Source organism: Molothrus ater, chromosome 21, assembly GCF_012460135.2.
Source record: "Molothrus ater isolate BHLD 08-10-18 breed brown headed cowbird chromosome 21, BPBGC_Mater_1.1, whole genome shotgun sequence".
In the NCBI taxonomy this organism is placed as follows: Eukaryota; Metazoa; Chordata; class Aves; order Passeriformes; family Icteridae; genus Molothrus; species Molothrus ater.
The window spans coordinates 4352616-4370911 of NC_050498.2; the positions used below are offsets into that span (position 1 = coordinate 4352616).

At 41.3% G+C, this 18296-nt stretch overlaps 1 protein-coding gene across 1 annotated transcript in view; it reads right to left on the minus strand.

Annotated features, from left to right (window-relative positions):
* Positions 1-18296, minus strand: part of RABEP1 (rabaptin, RAB GTPase binding effector protein 1) — a 47597-nt gene that overhangs the window by 4777 nt on the left and 24524 nt on the right. Inside the window, exons 5-17 of the mRNA XM_036394947.2 lie at positions 15424-15537; positions 13971-14106; positions 13029-13207; positions 11977-12102; positions 9344-9811; positions 7641-7745; positions 6837-6953; positions 5459-5557; positions 3962-4102; positions 2940-3129; positions 2574-2629; positions 2028-2126; positions 1112-1228 (exon numbers count right to left, since the gene is read on the minus strand). Of these exons, the coding sequence (XP_036250840.1) occupies positions 1112-1228; positions 2028-2126; positions 2574-2629; positions 2940-3129; positions 3962-4102; positions 5459-5557; positions 6837-6953; positions 7641-7745; positions 9344-9811; positions 11977-12102; positions 13029-13207; positions 13971-14106; positions 15424-15537 (1947 nt within the window). The remainder of the gene's footprint in view (positions 1-1111; positions 1229-2027; positions 2127-2573; positions 2630-2939; positions 3130-3961; positions 4103-5458; positions 5558-6836; positions 6954-7640; positions 7746-9343; positions 9812-11976; positions 12103-13028; positions 13208-13970; positions 14107-15423; positions 15538-18296) is intronic.

The window sequence follows — 18296 nt, forward strand, 5'->3', positions numbered from 1 at the left end:
CACAGCTACAGTCTAACTGAGCTCAAGGTTTACTGAACTACCTGCAAGCTGTGGAAGAGTCCACCACACATCTTCAAAGTGGTGGCTGTGTGCTCTAAGAACTGCATAAAACAGTGCCTGCACCCAAAAAGTGAGGATGAGGACAAGCAAGAAGCAACTTCCCTGAACAGGGCAACTCAATAGTCTCCTTTGTCCTACCACCTCCTCCAGACACAGAGCCAGAGAGGACAGATCTCCATTGTCCATCCAGCTAAACTGTGTCTAGTAAACAAATCTCCCATGTTCTGGTGTTAATTTTCCAAGTAAACCTGAATGCCTGGCTCAGAAAATGTGCAGTTTGAATTCTGCTGGATGTCACTGAGGGCCTGGCCAAGGACTGCAAGGGGATGGGGCTGAAATTCAGCACCTCCTCTGTGAGCAAAGCTGGAACATAAAGGGGGCACAAACTCTGGGACCACAGACCCTGAAGGTGAGCCCAGTCCAGCCTGGCTTCCCCAGGTCACTGAGAGTTCCTCTGCACACAAACTGCAGCAGAACAGCCTGAAAAACCTGGATCAGCCTCAGGGACACCCCTGAGAAAACTCCTCCCCTCAGCCACCTCACATCAACCACAGGTCCACTTGGTGGAGGAAATACAAGGAAAACAGCAGAGACAAGAGCAGGGACAAGACTTTTAGAATGTATAAACAGAAAGCAGTAATTGTAACACTAAGAACCACTTCATATATTCAGATTAAGCAGTACCAGCTCCTTACTTTGTCCTCAAATATTTGCATCTGAATGATTTGCTATGAAAATATCACATTGGAAGCATCAGGAGATGGACAAGGAAAAACACAGGCCTGGAAGAGCCATCATCTTTGGCCCTGCACAGTTGCTTTTAGTACAATAACTGAAAATTAGCTAGAACCATGTAATCAGGATGGAATCCCAATAGCTTTAATAATAATATCATAGTAGGAATACCTGAGCAAGTTTATTACACTAACAAATTCTAAAATAGATCATAAATACCAACATAAGAAAATTTACAACTGCTGTTTCTTATTTTACTCAGCTCTGGGGAAATAATGAAACTAAAGCAGCCCTTACACATTGATTGGACTCTTACCTGAAGTGTCTGAGAAAGCTTTACAAAGTCTCTCTGCACTTGCTCACTGACATCCAATTCAGTCTGCAACCTCTGGGCTTTGTTCTTCTCTTCAAACACCAGCTGCTCAAGGTTGGCCTGAGGAGGAAAAGGTTCTTATGCTTGAACTGAATAAAAATCAGCAGCTTGTATGAACTGATTAAAGTGTGATACCAGAGGAGAGCAGCACAGCATTCACAGGGCCCTGGCAACAAACTAACCCAGTCTTTCCACACCTCAGTGCAAAACCAGGGGCCAATACCCATTAACAGGTGCCAACAGACTGGTTAAGGCATGAAAGAGCCCAAAGTCCCTTAAGAGCACCATGAGCAGGGATCTCAAAATACAAAGGCAGAGTTCTGAGTTCCAGTGCAGTAAGTTCATGGTAAGGGCAGTAATGGCTGCTGGCAATTAAGTGTCTTGCTGTCCTGAGCTTTAGTCAGAGAAGTGTTGGGGGAAAGGAAAAAAAACTAAAACCACAACAAGAGAGGGCAGAGAGTGAGTGCTCAGATCACAATTATTTCATCTGGGTGCTGAAGTAGAGCCCCTTCCTACAGCAACTACAAAAAATCCCAAACATTCCTTCAAAAGCATCAAAGCCCCCAAGCCAGGGTTTGGTTATGAGGACACTGCACAGGCTGGAATGTTCCTGAGCCTTCCCTTGGGAGGGCAACCCAAGGGATGTCAGGTCAGCAGCAATTCAGAGCCACCACTTTACAAATCCCAGTGAAAACAGGGGTGAGGATTTAACCACATCCAGAGGACATTATTGCCCTGCCAGTTTCTTACCAACATTCAAAAGCTTCTTTTTTTCATTCTTAGGTAGTGCCACATTCTCTGACACAGCTGCTCATCACAAAAGATGCAGATACACTTCACATCCAGACATCATAGCTACCTTTGCTGCAGTCTCCTTCTTCAGCTGTTCTTCTAGAGCATTCTTTGCCTCCTGCAGACTCTCCAGCTGCTGCAGGTTTTCCTGTGAAGAACTTTCCAACTGTATAATAATAATACAAAAAAAATTAATTAAAATTCATAACATTTCCATCTCCCACAGTCCCTCCATAAGGAAGCCTAAGTATCTTTCAGTACTTAGGGGACTCAGGAACTCAGAAACATACCCAAACAATCTCTTCTAGGGGCAGAGAAAACACCTGAATAACACCCCTTTCTCTCTCTATTTATTTACTTTTGGAGCTGGAGAAAAATATCCAAACTTGACATTTAGGTCAGTGTTAGGTAGGCTAGTAGTAGTTAGGAATTAGTTAATCCAGTATTTAGGTTACAGATCAATAAAACAGATCAAACACCTTTTAAGGAACAGAACTATGAATGTGTCCTATTCCTACACTGGCATCAATACAGGAAAGATGATAAAAAACCCCTTTATTAAAAAACCCCACAGCACCAAATCCAGAAATCCCACAGTGAAAGAGCTTCTTACCTGTTCCTTTTCTGCTTTTATTCTTTCCAGTTCAGCTTTTAAACTGGAAATGGAAGCTGAAAAACAAGAACATTAAAACTTAAATGCAAGAAAAACAGGGAATTGTTCATACCCTGTTTACTTCTGTTAATATTGAAAGGAGAATTAAGCTCATGTTAAAGCAAAGGTACCCCAAAAGCAAACAAATAATTGTACTTTTGTTTTCAGCTGCACAGCTTTGGTGTCTCTGCTTTCAAAAGTGCACAGTATTTAGAATTCAGGTAAGTCTACACACAAAATTCAGATAAGTTTACTACAAAATCAAGTCTTTGTGCAACTTAATAATTCCTTATATTCCTATTCTGAGACTGTTTCACCCCTGCTCACCTATTTCCTCTTTGCAATTCTCTATTTCCAGCTGTAGAGTTTCTTCTATATTTTCTTTCAAATATTGCTCAGCTTGGATCTGTTCCTTCAAGAAGAGGATCTCTGCCTTCAGCTTCTCCTCGAGGTGATCTGCTGCTGTCCTCACACTGATGATGTCCTGCCTGTACTTGAGGATCAGCTCCCGGAGCTCCTGGATCAGGATTAGCAGAGATGAGCATTTGGCATCACCCAGCTCTGGGCTATCAGCACAAGGACAAAGCTCTGCTGCCCCAGGGTCTGTCCTGACATCCCAGACAAAGCTCTGCTGCCCCAGGGTCTGTCCTGACATCCCAGACAAAGCTCTGCTGCCCCAGGGCCTGTCCTGACATCCCAGCCAAAGCTCTGCTGCCCCAGGGCCTGTCCTGACATCCCAGACAAAGCTCTGCTGCCCCAGGGTCTGCCCTGACATCCCAGCCCTTGCTCCCAGCAAGGAATGACAGCCACAGTCAGCTTGGCCCCAGGAAATGGAAACATGGCAAACATCCCCATGGGTTTATGATGCTCCTTCTGTCCTTCAGCACCACCAAATCTTTTAGGCTGAAAGGAAGGAGGCCTGAAGGATGCTAAGGTTTATCATTATTCAAGGCTTTGGATTATTACTGGTTTTAACTGGACAGAAGTGACTGGCTTCACTTGAATTACTGAATCAATAGAGTGGGGCTCTGCTGACTGAACACCTGTGTGCCCAGGTGGAAAATGCAGCTTGAACTGGCTGAACTGGGCCAAGCCCACACTCCACTGACCACAGAGCAGCTGTCAGACCACAGTTAGCTCTCAGACCATGGTTTTACAATCCATCCACACCCTGAAGCAGCCATGGCACAGGGGGACCACTGGCTGGCTTTGTCCATCACAGACTTCCAGGGTTAAAACCCCAATTAATGTTCTTTGTGCTGTTTGAGACAGCTTTTTGATAAAGAATAATACTTCAGTGAGATCAACTCACAAGCGCTGTTGGTGTTAGTGATTTAAAAATATTTTACCTCTGTTGCCTCTGGTAGAATGAAATCTTCAGCCTGCTGTAAGGACACATGCAAGCTGTGTTTTCCTTGAAGACTTTCATTATCTTTTTGCAGTCTCACCAACTCTTCTGAAACCTGCTCCCTTGACTGTGTCAGGACAGCCTACAATGCAAAGAAAAGCAGAAATTCACGCTCAGGGTCATGCTCAGATCTCTTCTGCCCCATTTACTACCCCTACTTTCAGCAGTCTGGTGAATTAATATTCTTTGTAAAGAAGGGAAACAAAATGATGCTGTTGATCAACACCAGCAGCTCCCTCTAGGCCTGGCAAGGACAACTTTAAGGGTCCAGGCAGAGAGGAGGAAGCAGTGATAAATAAAATCCAGCTTTGTTCAGTGTCCCACCTTCCTCCTGTGTTTATCCATTAGCTGGCTGTGCTCATGGAGGGGAAGGAGGGTGGGGAACCACAGGTGCTTTCAGGAGATGTTTATTAACAGCACCTCAGCACCCAGCTGTAAGAGCAGGTTATCCAAAAACCTGAAATATTCACCCTGGAACTTTCCATGGTGGGTGTCTGCCTCCCACTGTCCTCCCAGGAGAGCACCAGGACAGCTGATCCCATGGAAAGAAAGGGATGAAGAGGACATGGCTTTGCTTGCATTACAAAAGAAAAAAAAAAATCTAGGGGAGTTTTCCAAGAGGAATGGAAATGGGGAACCAGGGATATGAGCAATAGCAGGAGAAGCAGACTCAGATCAACACATTTTCTGAATCTCCTGCACATCCACCAGATGAGTTCTCATGCAGAGCATCTCTGCCAGCAATGCCCTGATGTGCTGCACACAATCCCTGACCCCAAAAATGCAATACTGGGGTTCATGAGGATGAATTCTCTCAGTCCCCCACAAATGCTGTGCCAGGGAGGAAAAAAGAAGAAATTTGATTCTGATATAGAAAGGAATGAGTTGCTCTAAGGAAGTCAAACTTAGATCTAAAACATGAGGTGCTCTTCCTATTTTCTGGCTTAATTCCAGCAAGATGTTCAAAAATAGTTTTAAAAAATTAAGCTTCCATACATATCTCTCCCTGGGTGTTAGGGCTGCTATTTTAAGTCTGACCTGCAACAACACTGATCATTCATCTTTAAAACCTGAGAAAATATTCACTAATGATGGTGCTTGTGATGAATCCTAAAAAAGAGTCTTGAGAAAATCTTCTGTCTTCAGATTTGAGGTGAAGTTGAGATAGCAAAAAGACAAGGAATTAGACCATGAAAGATGGGAAAAGAAGCTGGGCAGTGATCTCCCTGCTCCTGAATGTGCAGGAACACAGACAGCAGCACAGAATGACACAAACTGATCCAGCCCCAGCACTGCCATCAGAGCTCACTGGCCCAGGCCCTTTGCAAGTGAAGATGCTCAAGCCTGGCTGGGCACACAAAGCCTTTTACAGACACACTGAGCTCCCAGGGTCAGACAAACAGGGCTGCTCATGATCTCTGCAATTAACCTGTCTTACCATTTGCTCCTGGACACTCCTCTTGGCTTGCAGAAATGCCTGCTGCAGCTCACTGAGGAAATTCTCTGACTTCTGACACTTGGCCATGAGCAAGGAGATCTTAAAGAAAGAAAACACAGACAGACATGTAAGATATAAAGCATGGAACAGATTCTGAAAAGGAAATAAGTTCTCTTGCCTGTTATCATTACTAATAGGTACTTTGAAATTTCAAACTAAGCCACTGAAGTTTATGTTAATTCTTCACTCAGGCAGGAAAGCAGCTCCAGGCAGTAAGGACAGATGCTGTATTTCTGCACCAGCAATATCATATTCTAATTACCAAACTCTGAATCAACAGTTAATTCTAATAAAATTCATATGCAGGCCACTTCAGAGACACTGAAGGAAACTAAAGAGCTTTTTTCAAAGTTTTCAGCATTTTTTGAATTTTTTGTACCTTTCTCTGAAAGCACCCACCTTCAAAAACTTTACAAGTCATTCCACAACAACACATGTAAGATTAATCATTACTTAATTAACAGCACCCTGGTACAGCCAGAAGCACATATAAACATATTTCTGTTGTCTAAGCTGGACTTTGTCTAATGACTGTTTCTTTAGTAAGAAAAAATACTGGGTAGGATGGAAGAGACAAAGTTCCAGCCCAAGTGAAGTAAATTCAGTGTCTGGTACACAAATGTACCTACTATTGTAAGCTTTAATAGGCCAAAGATGATGATATTTTTTTCTTTTTATTTTTAACTATGACTACTACACATTTTATTTGGCTTCATTGTTCCACATTATATTTGGCTTCATTAGATACACATCTCAGACTGAAACATCTTTCCAGTGGGCTATTATTTTAAAGAAGTTCAGTGCCTATTTTGGCCCTGCTAATGCCTGCTCAGCTCCTCATTACTGCATTCTTCACCACAAGTCCATTAACTGGGTGCCAAATGTTGATAAGAGCAGGTGGTGGAACAGAACCACTCCTCTAGGAACAAAGCTGTGCCCAGGGCACAGGGCCCTGTTTGCACGTTTGGGTCATTTCAGACACAGGTCATGCCAAAACTCAAACATTACTCAAACTCCTACTGCCCCTCTGTAATGGAGTTCAGGATTAGAGATGATATTTTAAGGCCAAAATTGGGTAACACAATAATAGAGACAATAGATTTCTCTAGAAACTGTGACAGACTCAGGTGGAGCATAACCAACCCTAGAAATCCTCATTTGTGTTGCCTCTACAGCCAGTAGCTCATCCATATCTAAAAAACCACAAGTACTTGTTATACACTTTTAAAGAACATTCTTACATACTTTTACTTTTACTTTTTACATACTTTTAAAGAACATTTCATCATTCCTGGACCTCAATTACAAATCCTTATACCTGATTAGAGGAGTCTTCAGCACTTTGTTTCATGTAATCCTCCAATTCCTGTTTATCTTTCATTGTCTTCTCCAGCTGGTCATTAGCTTGCCTCAGCATCACCTGCAGCTTTTTCACCTGTGTTGTCACAACAAAATTAATTCAGTTTTCATTCTCTTGGGGAGAATTTATTTCCTGAACCCTTTCACTCCTCAAACCAACAACATAAAATCCCTCAAAAATCCAAAATTCCTATGCAACCCAGAAGTTCCTTTGCTGTTGAAACAGGCTCCAGCACAGATTATCCCTCTAAGGGAACATGGGACATCAAACTGCACTGGACCATGGCCATGTAATGACTTCAATCACTTATTTCAAAGCACAACGTGACTCATGCCTTCCACACCCATCTGAAAATTGTTCTTTGGTATATGGCAGGAAACAAATATCCTCCAAGACTTGAAAGTCATTTTATGCTGCTAGGATGAGGTCCTTTTCTGTTAACAGATCCTACAGTATCAAAGATAATAGAATTTAGTGCATGACAAGCATTTTAAAATATAAATTATTAAAGATACTGACTTCAGCATGGGCATAATACTTTTTATAGAACACTAGTGCATGGCCTTACAGCATCAAATAAAGGGTTCTTCAAGGTGAATCCCTAAGAAATTCATGTACTTGACCACACATGAATAACAAATCAAGTTATGTCAAGTTACCCAGTATGTTGATTTTGGTCAATTAAAACCAATGAATAAAACAGAGCCCTTAGGAGTTTAAAAAGCTGCAAAAGCCTGGCTAAAGCAATGAGAGAATTCCCACCTGGTCTCTGGTCTCAGCCTCCTGGATCTGGATCCCTTGCAACTGCTTCTCATAATTGGAGCACATGTCACAGCGCCTGCCCAGCTTGTTCCCTGCATTCTGCACCTGCAGGACACAGAGTCAGCACCTGCCCTGAGCCAGGGGAGACTCCAGGGGATGCTACACACACTCAGGTGTGGTGTGGCCACAAAGCATTGCTGACAAAAGAGTGGCAGAATCGTGTAAAGGCAGGATTGAGTTGCTCTACAAGTGAAGGATAACTCAAATCAGCTGGGGGATATCAGCTTTTCCTGCCATGGGTCCCACCATGAGCACAAAAAGCCACAGCACAAAGAGTTCATCAAGGCACTGCTGTGCTCTTCTGACAAACAGAAACCAAACAGGGGAGAAGAAAATAACAGTGCTGGGGAGGGCAGCAGGGAAAGCAAGAGTAAAGCTGCTGTCCTGCTGGAACTGCACTGGTTTTGGCCAAGGGGACAAATGGAAGTTTTATCGAAGTTCCAGCTGCAGGTCAAGTTTGAGCTGAATCTGTGCTTGTGTTTGCTGCTCCATGTCCAACCCACAGCAAGAGGCATTCACACCCCAGTGTGTGCTCCTGCCTCCAGAACATGTGGGAAGCTGCATTTCTGTTCTGGATTCTGAAACAGGCCTGAAGTAAAGTGGCACCTAAATGTCAACAGGCCAAGGGAACACTCAAGAGTAAAGATTTAACTCAGCTCTGAGCTCAGATGCTGTAATTTCTCCAGACACAGCAAATCAATAGGGAAACAACAACAAAGCAACTTGACAACAAGTTTGGAGAGACCTCCTAAGCAATGATTTGCACTAAGTTAAATTTCAACAAATTGAGAGAAAAAAATATGTAGTTCTTAATTCCATCTGGCCTTTTCTCGTCTACTACATTCTTATATGGTTTTTTTTACTCCCATCTTGTCTCCCTTTTCACCCAGTATGGATTATTATCTCCCCCCACCTCTTCTTCCCCCTAAAGTGTTGTTCCTTAGCCTCTCTTCCTCTGAAAGAAAAACCACAGCAAACCCCAAATACTCCACTTTTCAGCAAAGAACCAAATACAAGCTTTGAACTGGCATCATAGAAAGCTGCTGGAAAAGCTGACAGGCAGAACACCCAGAAGCAACAATTTCCATGGTCATCCACAGTGCAACTGGCTCAGGATTCAGTCTAATCTGCTGCTTGCTGCTCTCACAAATGGGTTTGTGATGATGCAAGTCCCCAACAATTTCCTGGAGCCTCTCTGTGGTACTTTGTGCCTTGGGCATAGTTTGGTTGCTCATTTCCAAAGTGCACAGCCCTCAGCAACCCCCCCAGCACACAGAGCAGCACCCCCAGCACTGCTGCTTCTGCTCCTCTCTGCCTTCCACTCATCCCCAGCTCCACTATAACGCCCTCTCCTCAACTTCCCATTTTCTCCTAAAGTTCTCCCACCTTTTTTAGCCCCTCTCAGACAATACTGAGTTCCACAGCCTCCTCCTCAAAATCCAGAGCATCGTGTGTTTAGTAAAGCTGCCTGTCCCAGGGGCAGGGCCAGCTCATCCACCTTACACTGGATGTGTTCCACCCACAGAAGCATTCCAAGAGGGGAAAGTGCACATCTGCCCTGGATGTGAGCTGATCCCTCCCCAGCTGGCTCAGGGCAGAGCCCAGAAGAAGGAGGAGGAGGAGGAGCAGGGCAGGGGTCTCACCTCCTTCTGCAGCAGGTTCCACTCTGTCTCGCTGACCAGGCGGTACCCGCTGGGGGACACGTAAGCACTCTCCACGCCCTGGGTGACACTGGAGAGCAGGGAAGCAGTCTCTTCCTGCTCTGGTGTCATTGCTTTGATTGCTTTTTCCTGATCTTTGGTCAACATGAAGCCACTGGGCATTTGCAGGGATCCGAGGGAAGCCGTATCAAAGTTCTCAGACACTGAATCTGCTCCAACAAGTGGTCCAAAGTCTGACTCATCCAGGTTCCCAGCAGATTTTGCTTTGTTGTTGTACCCTAAAGCTTTGGACTGTAAGGATCCAGATGTGCCCAGACTGTCTGTTGACTGTGCTCTCCTAAGTCCATCTTTAAACATATCAGTGTCTGGTTTATTGAAGGATTCTCCAGAGGAAAGAAGCAAGTCTGCATCCAGGGAATGGACTGAGCCATGGGTGCTGTTCACATGCACCTGGAATTGAAAATCAAGGAATAAAACAAATATTTACTCCATTTTAGTGGTACAGGAGGAATGCTGGACACTAATTACAAGGCATGGCAAAGGCAAGGTTAAATTTCTTTGGCAAGAACATCTGCTCTCTAAGTTTAAGGTCACAGAGGAAGGGACAGAGAACTGAAATGAACCAGCTAGAATTCAAAAACAAATAAAACAGGTTTAAAAAGTCTTCTGTTAACAGAATGCTTCTGTAAGACTACCTTCCTGCCAGAGAAGCAAGGACACAGTCACCTTCCAGCTTCCAATATTTGAGGCAAGATGCTTCCCCCATGAGGAGATGTACTAGCAACATTCCCTCTGCAACCATAATCTACACAACAGAAGGCAGATACTTCACTTCCAAAATGAAATTCAGAAGTTTTTCACAAAAAAACCACTTTCCATTAACACAAAAATAAACAGAGAAAAATATACTTAAAGTCTACTCTTATACCGACAAGTATACATTGTTCTTCTATTTTTCTCTTCTGCTTTGAACGTCTAACAAAATACCAAAATATCTTCTTCACAATGTTATTTGTACATAAAAAAAAGAAAAGGGAAAAGGCTGGGCTTAGACCCAAAGGTATCCTGGGGAATGCCAGCACCAAAAGCCACACAAATTGTCCTGTGATGTGTATCAGGCACATGGAGCCTCTCGATCTATTTTTGTTTTTTGTAGCACTGAAAAGAGAGCAGTAATGCTTTATTTAAAAAGCACATGACTGCTTTCAAAATACCTTCCAAAATATTATGCACTTCTGCTTTGCCATTAGACACATAAGGAAGTAACACTGGAACCAGGCTCTTGAGAAAAATTATCATTTCTGAAAGAGGTTCAGAGACCAGCAAGCTGCTGGCACTTCATATAAGTGCTTGCAACCTATAATAGATATATATATATTATGTACTACTGTTTTATTACTGTTGTAAATGCCTTGTTTTAATCATTTTTAGGAGTAATACTTATATTTGCATGTATATATACAAGTTCATAATAAAAAAGGCAAGGGAATACAGACTTACATAAAACTGCATTTTCAGGCTACAGCTGTTCTGTGAGAACCAAAACAATATTAACAAATCATCTGTTTGTATTGCAAACTGCCCAAGAGAGAGGATCTTAGAAGCTATAACAAATTATAACAAGTTGTAAGAACTGATGAATGACTGATTACAACATATAAAACATATTCTGAACAGCTAAAAAGGTTATAAATAACAAAACCAAACACATACAGAAACCCAAACCACGATGAAAATTATGCTCCTTCTCAAAATATAAATTTTCCATGATGTATAAGTCTTAGAAGGAAATAAGTATTGTGAATGATGGACTAAAGAACATGCTATGAACTGAGATTAAAGAAAACATCAGCATATAAATTTTTTGTTCCTCACCAATGCCTCATTTGCATATCTGGACATGGAAGATACAAACAGTATTTGAAACAGAAAGTGATTTGTAGGCTAAAGGGTAGAACTAGATCTCAGTTACATGTAGATCTCATGATTCTGAACATCTTTCTGCATTCTGAACTGTTATAAGTCCTTGATAAAAGTAAAGGAATTACTTCAGAATACATATATTAAAATATATACTTTTTTCCCTTCAAAAATGATTAAAAACCAGGCAAAACACTGTCTCACTCTGAAAATTCTCAAGTCTCTTGAAGGTTAAATAAGCTCCTGTAGCACAAAAACTTTGTGGGTTTTTATTAATTTTTCCTTTGTTTGACTCACAAAACCAAAATGGACCCTAAGAAAGGCTAAGTACAGAATTCAACAATTTGATTAGCAAAGCAGCTACAACACTCTTGCTGAATGTTCAGATATAATTGGCTTAATCCTGAACATTTAGATGTGTTAGAACGTGCTTAGAAATCCCAGGAGAACCTACCAGCAGTTAACCTCCAGAATGCAAAATGTAAATTACCATTTTTAATGGCACCTCTCAGGATGGTGCACTATTGTCTTCCATTCTTAATTAGGATTTATAGATTCAACTGCAACTCTGAGGATTTTTTTTGCCTAATAAGATTAGAAGCAACAGAGAATAGAGGGCTGTAACTTTGCATTTTTATTTGCAGTGAACACCCTGAGCAATGTCCAAGCACAAGCACAAGATTCAATTATTTTACCTCTTCATTAGAGAGCTGGGTAAGGGTTTCTTCAGGGGCCAGAGAACATGAAGCCTTTGTTTCATCATCTGAATCTTTTTGCTTCTCTTCCTTTCTCTTGCTAAGCCTTTGCTGATCATCTTCTTCCTAAAAATCAGTGGTCAATACAGCATACACAGAAAACGGGATTTAATTTCACCATAATAGTCATGACTTCAGCTTTCATGATAAACTAAGCTACAAAGAAGACACTGAAAAGGATTATTTTGGTTAAAACCCAGTGGCTTTCACATAAATATTCATTCAGTTAATAAATACAGTGTTCATTTCACAAGGTACCCTAACTGACTGAAGTGAGAACTTTGCACATTTAGTGGCTGATTCAGGTTTTAGGATGATTTTATTCAAGAAGCATATTACTTAGTTTAAAATTCTAATTATAAAGATTAGCAAGTAACAAAACTAGCTGTTACACTGGCTGTTGTATAGACTATAAATATATAACATATCTACACCCCTAAAAGACCCATTAATAGCCATTACACAAGCATGAACATTTAAAAAAGTGAAATAGAAAGTGCCTTGATCACTAAATGATGGAATAGAAGGAATCAAGAAAAACCCATAATAGATCACTAAATCATAAATATGTACAGTCACTTGTGCAAGTTAATTTAAAATGAAAGTCTTAATCTATGCCTAGGATATGTACTGGAAGGCTGAAAAAACCTAAAAAGAAGTGAAACTTGCTGACATCCTTAACCCAGACATTTTGCATCACAGATGACTATTTCTCCCTCCCAGAGTAATCTCTGGATATTTTTACATTTTCATTTAGCTATTGGCAACATTAGAGTTCCTATCTACACCACTATTCAAATACTTGTCCAAATGGGGTCTGTTATAACTGCCAGCTGTCACTAAAGGGGAGATTTCAGTTCAAACTGCCAGTTCTCATTTTTTGAGCTATTACCACACTCGCACCCAACATGTGATTTCCATGCCTGTTACACCACAGTAAACCTACAGTATTACAAAAAAACAAAAGCAAAAGGAGGAAAGCAGCAGGTAACCTGATCCTTTTTTTTCAGCTCTTCCACCTGCCGGAGCTGCTCTGAGGTGAGCACAATTTCCATCCTCTGCATGTCCCTCATCAGCAGCCTCTGGGACTCCAGGAACTGGTCATTGGCTTTCTGCCATGTGTGTTTCAGCTGGTTGTGCTGCTGCCTCTCTTGCTCTAGGAGATGGCAAACTATGCAAGCAGAGAAAAAATTCTTCTGAACCACAAGTGTTTAAATATCTCTTCCAAAGAGAAGCATTTTCAGGAATAAAAGTAATTATTGGTCTAATTAAGAACAGTCAGGCTTTGTTCAACAACTATTTAGGTTAATAATGTCTTATTTCAAACAACATTTTCTTAATTTCCAAACTTGGCTTGTGATTAGGGACTTATTACTGACAGTTCAAGATTTCCAGGGAGAAGACTAATGCCTCAACTTCATTCATGAATTCTAACAGTTTGGGGTTTTTTAGAGCTGGGTTCAGAAAACTGTTTTCTACATCCCTATTTACTTCAGCAGCAGGTCCTGGTTTCCACTCCTCTGCAGTGACCCTGGGCTGTGGTGCCCTACAGGGACATTTCCACACTCAGCACTGCCACACCTCAGGGAGCCAGGTCCATACATTATGGAAATAATGCTCACAACTATGCACTAATACAATATACACCTAAAATCACTTCAGCAAGAATGAAGCTTGCAATGCTTTAAAAACTTAGCAGATATTCAACAATAAGCCTTGAGGAAATGAATGACTCTGCTGTTTTCCTGACATGAGGGAATTCCACATTCCATTCTTCTGCAAACATTTTATGGCCTTTCACATTTACAAGTCCTGCTTCCCTCTGCCAATTTGTTTCCATCAAGTTCAAGCAAGAAATGATAAAAGAGTTCACGGCTCCACTGGGTTTTGCATCCTCAGTGGAGAGAGTCAAAGGATTATTGTTAGGTGGGTACCTTCATGCAGCTCCTTCCTCAACTTCTCTGCATCTTCTTGCAGGACTGATTTTTGTGTGTTGAGAACAGCCACGTACATCTCCAAGTCTGTCCTACATGACTTCTCAGCTTCTAAATAATGGTTCAGTTCTTTAACCTGAATAAAAAATAACCAGCTCAGTGGGTGAACACTCTCAGACATTTCCTTCTTGTTAGAAGTTATAGTGCTGGCTGTTCAGGTAATGTACAGGTGCTGAAGGACCAGTTTATTTGCAGAAATCCCAAATATTCAACTACCAGTGTGTAAACAGAGCTTGTATTTACTTGTGAATGAGTTACTCATTAAAATTCTAAGTCAAACCTGTCAGTGTATCACAGTTATAGCAGCTGGATCACAACAGCAGCACTGAGCACAGATGGTGAAAAGGGAAATATCTCAGGAAAGCAGACAGTGAAGTAATCAGTGGTGATAGGCAGGATCTTATCAGCTGATAAATGCTGATAAGCCAAGAACTCCTTAGTTCAAAACAGAGTAATCATAGTAGTCAGAAAAAAATTAAACAGGCAAGCTTGAAGTAAGCCTAACAAGAGAGAAAACTTGAGGACAGACAAGAAAAGAAACTTTCCAACTCATGAAAGACTGTTGCAAAAACAAAGGAAAATCTATCAACAAAAAGAAATTCAAGCAGAAAAGCAAAATCAAGAAATACTGAAGAAATAGATGTGGATTTTTTCTTTCTTTTTTTTTTTTTAATAGCAGAAATCAGTGTCCTGCAGAATCACCAGTCAGAACCTTGTAAGACAGGGGTACATAAACATCTGTCAGACGTGATACCTGGAGAATTGGATTCCATTTTGGAACAAGGAACAAATGGAAAGATTTCTTTATGGCACTATTCAGTTTTACAGTTTGCTGAGTCAGAAAATCACAGGAGGCTTTATCTTAGAGAAAACCAAAGCCTCCAGGCAATTCCTAACTGGCTGCAGAGAGCTGCTGCTCATCTCCCTCAGCACAGCACGGGACACGCCAACGCCAAGCCAGGGCTCAGGACAGCCTTGGGCTGTGACTGCCACTGATGCTGGGGCACAGCTTTCCTGCCCTAGGACACCAAACCTTCCATCTGCTGCCCTTTAAGCCTTTCAAATGGGAAAGTCTGACTTCGTGGCTCCAAGTGTGCCAATAACCCAGAGGCCAGGTGGCTGAGAGAAGAGCAAAGCAGGTATTTTTTAGAGCTTCTTCTATTATTAGTAGATCTGGAGCTGTGCAATTTATTCTAAACCCAGATCTCACACACACACCCAGTGCAACTCTCAAAACTAAAAGATGCAAAAATATATTTAGGCCAAACATGATATTTGAGCTCCAGAAGAGTTTCCCAAGACACCTTTTTCTCTCTTATAAAATTTGACTTGTCTGCATCAAACTAGCATGCTGCAAGACATAAATCAGGATCCAGTTAGAGCTCCACCTCACCTCTGATGCTGCTTTTATTTTTTCTTCAGCTTCTGCCAGTTTCTCCTTTAGGGCTGCAATCTCTTTCTCCATGGGCATCACAACCGAGCGCAGCTTCTCGGCATCTTCCTGAGCCTGAAGTTCAGACAATAAATTGTAATGCATCATCAGAATTTTCACACCAGTTCCCACTACTGGAGACATTTGGAGAAAATTTCTACATCAACAAAAAAAAGCTGACTAAACTTCCACTTTCAATGCTCATCTTACTGCTATTTATTTAGTTCAGCAACCATCTCTGTGACAATGGGCTGATATTACTCCATTTACAGAAGGCAACTAAATTTTAAATCTATGTATGGGTTAAGCCACAAGTATCTGTTTTAAAAGAGAATGTTAGCAAATGTATCCCTCTTGATGCCTGGGAGAAAATGTATGGATCAAGCATTTAAAACACCGTGCACTTTATTAAAGGCCTAACTGTCCCACAACCTGCTGAAAAAACCCAAAAGAAGTGCATGATGAGGTACTGATCATGCAGTTACTTACTCAAAAAGTTAAAAGCAAATGGAGCTGCACAGTAATGCCTAGTGTAGCTCAGTACTCTTTTAGAAGATCATTTTTCAACTTTACATTACTACTGATGCAGCATCAGGTTTTGGTGTTACTGTACTGAATATTTCTAACTATATATAGACAATTTACCCCATGATTTCTTTCAAAAAGCAGTTCTGAGAAGATCAAAGAGCAGCAGAATTAGAGAACTGTTTCAAGGAAAGGGGGGAAAAAAAGGGAAAAACAGGTAAAAATAGCAAGAATTAAGATGAGAAATAGCATTCAGGGTTCAAAAGCAGAACTGCACATTAATGTGTGGCCTTGACATCCCCATTTCTTAAATGCTCTGCCTTTCCTTCAGGGATGCACTGCAGACATTCCAAGTGAAAGGAGCAGCTCCCACAGACTCCCCAGGAGCCAGCAGAACACTCAAATACTTGCTGCAGTGAAACTCTCCAAGGCACAGAGAATTCCAGCATTCTAATTTGGGCTGGCTTTGTGCATCAGGCTCAGAAAGCTCAGCTGTTCTCTGTCTTCTACTGGAAGAACTCAGCAGGGGAGGGAGAGCAGGGAGCTGTGCCCCAAAGCTGGAGTTTCAAAGGATGGCACCTTTCATAACCTCATCAGCAAAGAGAGACAGTAAATGATAACACTCATGTCTGGTTTTGAAACTAGACTAGAATGCAGGTTTTAGAGGTTACTCATTTGACTTTCAATTTCTGGTGAGCTTATTGACAACTGTACTCTGAGCAAGACTTTCAGGAAGAGAAATAGAAAATATTTTTAATCACTGAAGTTTTTTAACTTAAAATTAATAGACAAAGTAAAATGTTATTGCAATACCTGTCAATTATATAAGCACTACAATTTTAAAGCTTTACAGAAAATTCTGAACACAACACTAAATTAAATGTCTTTACATTTAATTTATTTCAGCTACATTTGTCACTGCTGAAGTACCAATAAAAGCTGTGAGGAAAGCAAGGGATGTCACTTGGCAGTGAATTCAATACCAAGGACATGTGACTGTCACACACACCCAGACCCTGGTGCTTGCAGCCAGCAACTCAACAGTCACATTTTTCAAACAAATGGGAGCAGGAGTTCCACTTCAGGCATTGCTTTATATTTCATTTATCATATCAGTTCTATTCATTTAATAGAATGAATTGAACATTCTTTTCTAATTATTCAGGATAACTGCAGCAATATTTCACTGCCAGCCTGGTTTCACATGGCTCACCACAGAATACAGAGCAACAAATGTGCCTGTGTAGGAACCAAGCAGTTCAGAGAAACAGTCAGAAAGTTCTCTGAAAGCAAAACCAGACTGTGAACAACTGGAAAGACAAAACTGTATCACATTTCACATACAGAAAAATTACTCCAGCTTTTACTGCTTGGTAAACAGAGCTGAAGTTTGACACTGTGGTTGCAACATATTGTAAGGATCCCTATTAAAGGTCAGTGTGATCTTGAGCTAAACACTCCAAACAGCCTCTCTCTGCTATCAAAATGAGTGCTGGGCCCTGGGTCTGCTTCTGGACATAAAGCAGAATTACTGAGACTCCAAAAATCAAGGTTAAAGCTCCACTCAACCTTTTAATAAAAGGAGAATATCTGTAGTGTTGAAAAATGCCACTCAAAGATACTGTCACATGTGGCAAGAGGTGCCACAGCACCAAATTTCCTGTGCTAAGAGGTGTTATTCAGACTCTTCCAGAGGTGTGATCCTTAAAATGTTTATTTCCTTTTAACTTTTTAATAAACTTAACTTGGCTGTCAACTGCCACAGTATTACATGTGAGATCAGCTCATCTTTACTCATTCCTTAACCAAAAACCAAGCACCCAAACCACTTCTGCCCCAGCCAAACCTGCTTCCCCCAGCACAGGGGCTGCAGAACACACTGAGGGACCTGCAGACCACAGCAGGAAAATGACTCCATGGAGAGATAATGCTAAAAATGAGTCCAAGTCATTTTCAGAGGAACAAACATCTGACTGGAGAAATCCCAGGTAACATTATACCTTTGTTCCTTAAAAATGAGACAAGTGGAAAACACACAGATACAATTTGAAGATTTTTCTTTAAAGCAGGACTAAACCATTTAAAACTCCTCTAAATTTATCCCACTGTTCTTCACCATTACCAACAAAAATAGCTTATTGTATATCAGATTTTATGGCCAACTCTGTCACAGAAATCTGATTACTCTTCCTTTCCAATTTCCCCTCTCCTGACTAATAAGCACAATTCCTAACAGGAGCTTTGTACTTTCCTGCTCTCTCTGTACACAAAATACCTGCTCTGCAGACTTCTGTTACTGAGTTTGACAC